At 40.9% G+C, this 8992-nt stretch overlaps 1 protein-coding gene across 1 annotated transcript; it reads left to right on the top strand.

The window, feature by feature from the left end:
* The first annotated feature begins 31 nt into the window (after nucleotides 1-31).
* ints13 (integrator complex subunit 13) lies at nucleotides 32-8484 on the top strand. The gene is made up of 17 exons (XM_073481013.1): nucleotides 32-187; nucleotides 1180-1430; nucleotides 1648-1722; nucleotides 1952-2154; nucleotides 2642-2722; nucleotides 2873-2963; nucleotides 3097-3225; nucleotides 5366-5450; nucleotides 5680-5772; nucleotides 6206-6295; nucleotides 6381-6559; nucleotides 6642-6806; nucleotides 6994-7148; nucleotides 7242-7472; nucleotides 7565-7695; nucleotides 7943-8078; nucleotides 8233-8484. The coding sequence occupies exons 1-17, from the start codon at nucleotides 184-186 to the stop codon at nucleotides 8267-8269; spliced, it is 2136 nt and encodes a 711-aa protein (XP_073337114.1). The 5' UTR covers nucleotides 32-183; the 3' UTR covers nucleotides 8270-8484.
* The last annotated feature ends 508 nt before the right edge of the window (nucleotides 8485-8992 follow it).

Here is an 8992-nt window from a genome sequence, read left to right as displayed (position 1 = left end):
AGGAAAAAGGTGACGGAAAACCACCGGACACATTTCCGCCAATAACAAACATGCTAGCCGTGACGGTTAAGTCGTTTGTGCTAGTCATTCCAAGTGTCTAAAAAGAAAAAAGAAAAGAGGTGGCGATAATTTGGAAGTGTGATAAACAGAAAACATCCAGCTTAGTATTACACAAATGTCACGATGGGTAAGTGTTTACGTCGCTGGTAATAAACGTGAAACAGCAAACAAATGATTCCGGCTGGCGTTAGCTTAAAAGCTAAAGCAGCGGCCAGTGTCACGCTCATAAGCAAGCGGTCATCTTAGCTTGCTAACGATGTGGAGTTATTGGTTAATGGCGTGTTTTTAGACTGACTGGCTCTTTTGTTTGGTAGTCAGATAGTTTAGTTAGTAGTCTAAACATGACACGAAGAGGGCAGACACGGTTTTCAGCCGGTTCAGATCATTTCCTGACCGAGAAACGTTCCGTTTATAAGCTTTTCCCCAGGAGAGTTAACATCAGGATAACATTAGCTGACAAACGGGCAATATTTAGTGTTTAGCATGACAGCTTTATGTATATCAACGCATCTTCCTTTGTCAACCACCAGCAACAACGTCAAATATAATTGTATTACTTCCACAAGGGTCCCGTATTGTTATGATTTATTATGACTACTCTCATGTAGCACTATACTATAACATACTGTGTAACATTGACTTTGTTTTGGTTTTGTGAGCTTATCTATTCTGCAAGGCTGTGTGTGTACATCCCATTTTTGGACATTTAGGTTATCATACTGAATTATCTGTTTATTTTGAATCATTGTATATATATTATTTATATATATATATATGTTGTGCTTTAAGATGTTGGTGGGAAGACATCCGCATTTTGGTTTTGTTGCTGAGTATGTGATTAAATAACCCTATGAAGTCACGTATTTATTCATTCCCACCCAGATTGTTTTAAGCAGTTGATCTCACTCACTTTAATCTAGAATGTCACTGAGATTTATATCAGCCTAAATCATGCCAGCTGCTTTTCCCTTTGGAGAACACATGGATAGTAGAAATAGATACTGTAAATTTAAGTTCTGCAGTTATAACTTAGTGAAGCAGAAAAGTAACATTTTTTAGTGTCAGTTTTCAAATTTACCCAGAGCTTAACCTCGGTGTATTTTTCTGTTTCCCTTACAGATCCTACCACAATACAGATTTCCAGGCCGAAGATGTTCTCAGTGTCTCACAAGACGGTCTTTGTGGTGGACCACTGTCCCTACATGTCAGAGTCAAGTCGCCAGCAGGTGGAGTGTGACGTGCTGACGAAGAGTCGTGCTCAAGGGGTCATTCCTTTGGCCCCCGTGTCAAAGTCCCTCTGGACCTGCGCTGTGGAGTGCTCCATGGAGTACTGCCGGATCCTCTACGATATTTATCCAAAGGACAAACTGGTTAGCTCCTTCTTCTGAGATGTTTTAGCTCATTCAGTTCCTTCACAACTTAAGTGATGAAGCTAAAGTGTGAATTTGGACACTGTTAAAAAAACATTTGAGGTTACAGAGGGGAAACCCAACTTATAGGCTTGAAAAGCTTTAATTAATGTATTTTCAGTGCACCAAGGACATCAACACTGCTATTAACATTTTCTGCCACCTCTTTATTTTGCAGGTAAATTACATTGTGAGTGATTCAGAGTTCCACATCTTGAACAGCTGGAGACGGGAAGATCAGAGCACTCATGAGGTAAACCACGGCTCACAAGAACCCATTGGCAAAGTAACGAGTAGGACTTAAACGCCAATATGATTGTTAATGCACAGTATGTCCTACAGTGACTATCATTGCATGTTAAAGCTGTGTTTTCAGCAGCTCCAACTTGCCAAATTTTGTGCAGCATTTCCAATAAGTGACCACATTTTTGCGGAAGTCTTCTTTGCAATATGATTATGAAGTTTCCTCTCCTCTCTGGCAGCTCATGTCAGCACTCGCAGCTGTTGGGCCACCCAACCCACGGGAGGACCCCGAGTGTTGCAGCATCCTGCACGGGCTGGTCGCTGCAGTGGAGGCGTTGTGCAAGATCACAGAGTTGCAGCACGAGAGGCGCACCACTCTGATGGACACAGCCGACAGAGTTTCCAATAGGGGGCGTATTATCTGCCTCACCAATGCTAAAAGGTAAACATTGTCATTAAAGGGACAGTTCACCCCAAAATCAAAAATACATATCTATCTAAGCTAGCTAACGTCACAGCTCAGCCGAGGTGTACGCCCGTTAATGTTTACATCCCTGGCTGTCACAAGCACAAGCTTTCGTCCATCAGTTGATGCAAACTTTCTACTGTGCAGTGATTTGTTTGAACCCCTTTATGTGGTGGAAAATCAACAGACGTTGGTAGATTCTCCTAAAATCAGTGTATCTAATCCATCTAACTTTTTGTTCACCTCGTTCACTTAAGGAGGACTACAAATATTACAAACACATCACAATACACTGCAGTCTTATACAAAAAATTTCACAAATCCAATGTTAATCAAAGAACTGTGGTGTTGGATTGTGGATCGTGGCCTTCATTGAGCCTCTTAGATGATAATTATAACAGTCTTTGTATGTGTGCTATCATTTAAGACTGCTAATGCAGTACTCTGTGTTTTTATCATACAGTGATACTCATGTGCGCATGTTGGAAGACTGCATTCAGGAAACCATTTTAGAGCAAAACAAGCTGGCAGCAGGCTCAGACAGGTCAGTATCTAATGATATTTGAAGAAATGTGTCACTCAACTTGCATACACGTGTGACACAGCATATTTATCGTGGTATTTTTGCAGTGATTCTGAAGGTGACAAATGGCTCATAGATTTGTTTTCTTTCTTCTAACTCCTTGTGTTTCAGGCTAATGGCCATCCAACAGTGTGACCTGGTTCTAGTTCACATCTACCCACAGGGTGAGGACACACTGGTGTCTGACCGGCCGAAGAAAGAGGTGGGTGCTTACAGGGAAGACAACCACCATCATAGTTTTCACTCAGTTGGGTCATGAATACGCAGGGAATAAATCAGAGAAAGGAACAGTTAGCTGTTTGTTCTCACTGCATCTTCCTCTCTTCTTGCTTCAGATCTCCCCTCTGCTCACCAGCGAGGTTCACAGTGTCCGTGCAGGGCGACACCTGGCCACCAAACTCAACATTCTGGTCCAGCAGCACTTTGACTTGGCCTCCACCACCATAACAAACATCCCCATGAAGGTAAGGGGCTCCTTGTCCTTCGCCTGGCCTTGCACATGCCTCGCCAAAAGTAGAACTCACATCAACTTTCAACTTTTTATTTGCTAGTACAACAATGTTGTCATGTGTAGAGTGCAGTGAACCATTCCCTCTTTTTACTTGATTTATTGTTTGCTTTTATATTTTCTCTCACAGCCTTCACTCTTTTTTTTTTTTGCCTGCTTCCTCACTTCTAATCACTCGTGCAACTTTACACTCTCATCTTTTTTTGTTGATCTCATCTGCATGTTGATATGACTGTGAATCTGCTGCTGGTTTCATGCTGTATTTTCTGTTTTGCTAGCCCACATTAAATGTTTGCGACCAGGTTAGTACTCTTATCACACACACATGAAAGTGAGGAAGGGTCAGAGTTTACACCACGTAGTGTGCAGTGTATGTCTTTGGAGCTTTTACTGTTGCAACAGGCTTACAGTGTCATTCATGTAGTTTGATGTGACCGTTGGTCTACAGATTTGCTGGTCAGGCTCCAGTTAAGGACAGGCAACTCTGGTCTCATGTTGGACGCCCAGGGAATGCAGAATTTGGGGGAAATCAATTTTTTTTTAAATGTAATTATATATTTACTATACTGACTAACCATTGGTTAAGTTGGTCAAGAAATCAACATTTTTTGGATGTTTTGAGGCTGCTTCCGCCAAATTCTAATTTTAAAATTAATTAAAATGCAGAAAATGAACGTTGCATTCAAGTGTTTTTATGTCCAAGCCTCTGTGACCAGCGTTGCCTCTTCTGAGTTATTAAGTACTGTCAGTGTCTGTCAGGTTGTTTACACCTTTAAAAGTTGTCCAAACTTTCCCCTGGTCTCTGTTTCCCATATCAGTTCCCACTCATCCCCCCTCTAGTGTCTTGGTGTGGTCCATTGTTGCTGTCTGGATATGTAGCTGATCTTTTTAAATGTTTCCACCTTCGGCTGTCTCAAAACAGCTATTTTTTACAAGTGCAGAAAGTTGTCAAATTCCTAGCTTGTTATTAAGTTACTAAGTTTGTTTTTAGATTTATGGTCGCCAGGACTCATTTATATGGAGGACTTAAAATGCCCAAATCAAAAAAGAAATAAACAAATAAATAAATGAATTACGATGCCATTAAATGCACAGAAAATAAAATAGAAGGCATTAATTAATTTATAAAAATTTGACATACATTGATATTTCTGCTTTAATTTGCAACTGTATTTATTTACCTTTGTATTAATTCAATTATTTACTTACTTTCCCATTTAATTTATGATTTTTTTCATTTTTTTCTATATTTACTTATTTATTTCTGTGTTTCTTTCTACTTTTCTTTACATTTTTGCTATGTTATGATAATGAGGGGCTTAAAAGTGGTTTGAAAACATTCAAAAATGTGCTTAAATTATCAACAAATTATGAAGAAATAACAGTTTTGAAGTTATGATTACTATGTATTGTGTTGCAGGGATATCTACGGAAGTTAGCGTGCTAACCAGTTAGCCACAGCCCATCCCAGTTCAAAGTGCCTGTGTTAGAAGTGTAAACTCCAACCATCCCCTGGTGCTCTGAGCTCCCAGTTTGGATCGCTAGATGGATGGCTTACTGTCTGCCCCCTGTTTGTGTTGTGTATGAATTCAACAAGTAAAAGGAAATACAGGAATAAATAAGTTTGTGGAAAGAAATATGGGGAAAATGCAAAGGAAAAATAAATAAGGAAATGATCAATTTATTATATAATGCCTACAATTAATTTTTTATTATACAATTTTATTTTTGGCGCATTTAATGGCATATTAATTTATTGGGCCATTTATTTTCTTAATTTATTTTTGTTTTTAGCAGTTTTGGTCCTCCATAGTTTTGGACTCAAGCCCAAACTGTACAAAGCTGGTTGTGTAAGATCGTAGAAGTGCAGGCTCAGTATTGCGTCAGATACAGCCTCTGATGTGAATAGAAGAAAACATATTTGAGTCACCCAGAGAGCGAAGCTTTTTCTTTTACTTTGTCCATTATCATTTACCCTTCGGAACATGAAATCAGCAGTGTTAACGTGTGTTTGTGTATTTGTGTAGTAGTTCTGCTGATTTTAAGAGCTGACTCCATACTGACCTGAATTTGTTACTGTCTCTGGGGACGGACAGGAAGAGCAGCACGCCAACACATCAGCCAATTATGACGTTGAGCTCCTGCATCACAGAGACGCTCACCTGGAGTTCTTCAAGAGCGGTGGGTCTTAATAAATCAATCAAAATACGTTTGCTTATATGATGAGAACTACTGTGATGAGCTCCAAACACAACTGCACAAAATAAAGCAGTATGTAAACTTGTTTCTGTAAAATAATTGTGCTAAAAGTAGCTTTTACAGATTCTTCGACATCCTCAATGATTTTATGTTTTAAAATTCATCAGTTATCAAAAATTAACAACTGATCTGTCCTCTTTGTGTTGTGCAGGAGACTTACATATGGCCGGCAGCAGCACTCGAGAAAATGGACTCAAAGAGACGATTACGCTGAAATGGTGCACTCCACGAACCAACAGCATAGGTGGGCAGTTTTTATTTGTTCAGTTTTTATTTAATTACAAGGGTTTTAAACTTGAAACATAATTCAGGGGGAAATATTTCTCACTTTTCCTCCTTTTGGAATTCCATTTTTGAAAAAATGTTAAGTGTGTGAAGTGTTTTGAAGTGAGGCTGCAACTAACGATTAGTTTCATTATTGATTTATCTCATGATTATTTTCTCACTTTATTATTTTCACTATAAGACGACAAAAAATAATGAGAAATGGTCGTTCCCTCAGGCAACAGTGATCTGTTTTTAATGGCTTAATTTATTATGTAAATGTCCAAAACCCCAAAAGTATTCAGATGATGATGATTTAGGATGAGAAAATCATCAAATCCTGACATTTGAGAGGCTAAAAGCAGCAATTTTTTGACATTTTTGCTTGTTCTATTTGTTTTTTTCCTCCTCAGAACTGCATTACTGTACGGGAGCCTATCGCATCTCCCCAACAGACGTAAACAGTCGTCCCTCGTCATGTTTGACGAACTTTCTCCTTAATGGTAAGCTAGATCTGTACTGTACCAGTTTCTTTGCCTTGAATCTGCGGACTAATTGTTGACTACCTCTCTTCTTCATGGACCACAGGGCGATCGGTGCTGCTGGAGCAGCCGAGGAAATCGGGGTCAAAGGTCATCAGCCACATGCTCAGCAGCCACGGAGGCGAGATCTTTCTGCATGTGCTCAACAGCAACCGCTCCACCCTGGAGGACCCGCCATCCATTAGCGAGGGCTGCGGGGGCCGAGTGACGGACTACCGCATCACTGTACGTTCAACTCCCCCAGCTGTGTCGCAACATACATAAATAATCCTCAAATGGTGACTTAAGTGGTTTTTGTCTGTATTAGGACTTTGGTGAATTTATGAGGGAGAACCGGCTCACGCCGGTGTCAGAGTCCACCCACGATCCCTCGGGGAAGCTACCAGCTGAGAGGGCCAAAGCTCAGCTGGAGCGTCACACTCGATACTGGCCAATGATCATCTCTCAGACCACCATCTTCAACATGCAGGCGGTGAGCAGCATGCAGAGACACAAAGATTTCTATCATGTGAAAAATACTTGAAAGATAATCTGCCTACTGGGTGTTTCTCTAGATTTAGGACCAGCCTGTTTCTAACATTTCTACACCTCCACGTTGGCCCACGTCATGACTCTGCAGCTCATTTCTGTCTGTGTGTATTCCTGTTTTCCTCCACTAGGTGGTTCCTTTAGCTAACCTGATAGTGAAAGAGACTTTGTCTGAGGAAGATGTTCTGACCTGCCAGAAGACAGTTTACAACCTGGTAGACATGGAGAGGAAGAACGACCCTCTTCCTATTTCCACTGTGGGATCCAGAGGCAAAGGACCCAAGCGGTATTTATTCCCAAACTTTTGACATCTTCCATGAAAATCACAATTTCTAAAAGTAAACAGCAGAGTCATTAACGTTTCTGTTGTCATCCCCAGAGACGAACAGTATCGCATCATGTGGAACGAGCTGGAAACATTAGTGAAAACTCACGCCGGAGACACAGATAGACACCAGAGGGTACTGGACTGCATCATCGCCTGCCGCAGCAAACCTCCCGAGGAGGAGGAGAGGAAGAAGAGAGGGAGGAAGAGGGAGGATAGGGAAGACAAGGCAGAGAAAAACGGCAGCAAGGACACAGAGGACAAAAGCTGGCAGGACTCGGAGAGGTGAGCAGTGCTTGGATTGCCCAATGTTAACAGCAAAATGAATATTTTCTGTGGTCACTAAACTTCTTGGTCTTTTTCTGTTCAACCTGAAGACTAAAGGGCTTGCTGGATAAAGAAGATCAGGAGTCGGAGGTGATCAAGGATTCCCCTGACTCTCCAGAGCCGCTCAATAAGAAGCCACGCCTGTCCACAGAGGAGGTTCAGCCTCCAGAGAGGGCAAAAGGTGACAACTCTCATCACGTTCCCACGCTTAGAATAGAACTCTGAAAGTCATGAGGGAATCATTGACAAACTCTCTAAAGTCTTAAAATGTCTTATTTTCATTTTTTAAAATAAATATTAGGCCTTAGTACATTAACACAACCTTGAAAAGCGTTGATAATTATCTGTGTGCTCAGACCAATAAGAGCTTATTCCATAATTGACCAACTGATGACATCATCTGTTGCGTTGTCTCACTGCTGCTTCAGGTCCCGTGTCGCTCCTCACCATGTGGACAAACCGCATCACTGCCGCCAATTCCAGGAAGCACCAAGAGTTCGTTGGAAGAGTGAGCTCCGTGAACAACAAGTTTGAGTTGTACCAGCAGCTCAAAGACGAGAACGGGTGTGTTACTGCCAAATACCAATCACCTGACACTCTATTACACTGACTGTCAACATTTTTGAACACATACCTATCAGTCATTTATGTTTCAAACAGGATAACATCTGAACATTAACACCTTATACATCAAACTTGACATTTTCCCTATTTACAGGATGGACGTTCATGAAAACGGCAAGGCCACCAGATGATGTTTCCATGGATTTACTGCTACACCCCCTGCCAAGGATGAGATTGTGGACCACAGTGTTTTTCAGACTTGGTTGTCACCCTACACTCCCAAAAACGAGGACATGAAATAAAACAGACAGTGAACTCTAACGAGCAATTTTTAATTTTTTTACCCATCATTTTGTAGATATGCTGTTCACATATTGTGTAACACAATAAAAGCTGTTAATAGAGAGTGTTGATGTTGGCTTTTGTATATTGCCTGCTCTGTGATTGGCTGCTGTGTTGACCTCTGCGTGATCAGATCTCACCTCCCTGCTCTACATGCAAATACACACCTACATCACTGGAACAAATGTATTTTTAAACACAAATAAAGAAATCTTCATGCATAATAATTGCCGAATGAACAAGCAGGCCCAAATAGTTAAGACTGTGTTGTAGACAGCGTTCAACAAAGCTCATACAGTTTGTTCTAACGCCCAAGTCTCAAAATTGAGCGTTTTTTCAAGGGAGTCTGGTGACTTTCTCCAAAGAAGTAGCCTATTAGAATCCGTTTCCTTGATTTGTAAAAATTTCACATGTTTACCGTCAATATGTTGTCAGTTGAAACAGTGTGTTCAAGCAGCTGCTGGAAGGTAAGACGCACCTGACACACGGAAGCAGACAGGATGCTCTTTATTAAACATGAAAACCAGTCGGGCTTTACCAAGATACCGCAACAAACCGGAAAGAAACATTTT

The sequence above is a fragment of the Pagrus major genome, chromosome 14 (assembly GCF_040436345.1).
Source record: "Pagrus major chromosome 14, Pma_NU_1.0".
In the NCBI taxonomy this organism is placed as follows: Eukaryota; Metazoa; Chordata; class Actinopteri; order Spariformes; family Sparidae; genus Pagrus; species Pagrus major.
Note: the sequence above shows the minus strand (reverse complement) of the source record. Positions and strands in the feature narration are given on the sequence as shown.

What these genes read in the sequence shown, in the direction of transcription:
- ints13 (XM_073481013.1), top strand. An exon ending in CCTGGAGTTCTTCAAGAGCG is followed by an intron (nt 5,451 to 5,679) that starts GTGGGTCTTAAT and finishes TGTGTTGTGCAG; the next exon opens with GAGACTTACATATGGCCGGC. An exon ending in AGCTGGCAGGACTCGGAGAG is followed by an intron (nt 7,473 to 7,564) that starts GTGAGCAGTGCT and finishes TTCAACCTGAAG; the next exon opens with ACTAAAGGGCTTGCTGGATA.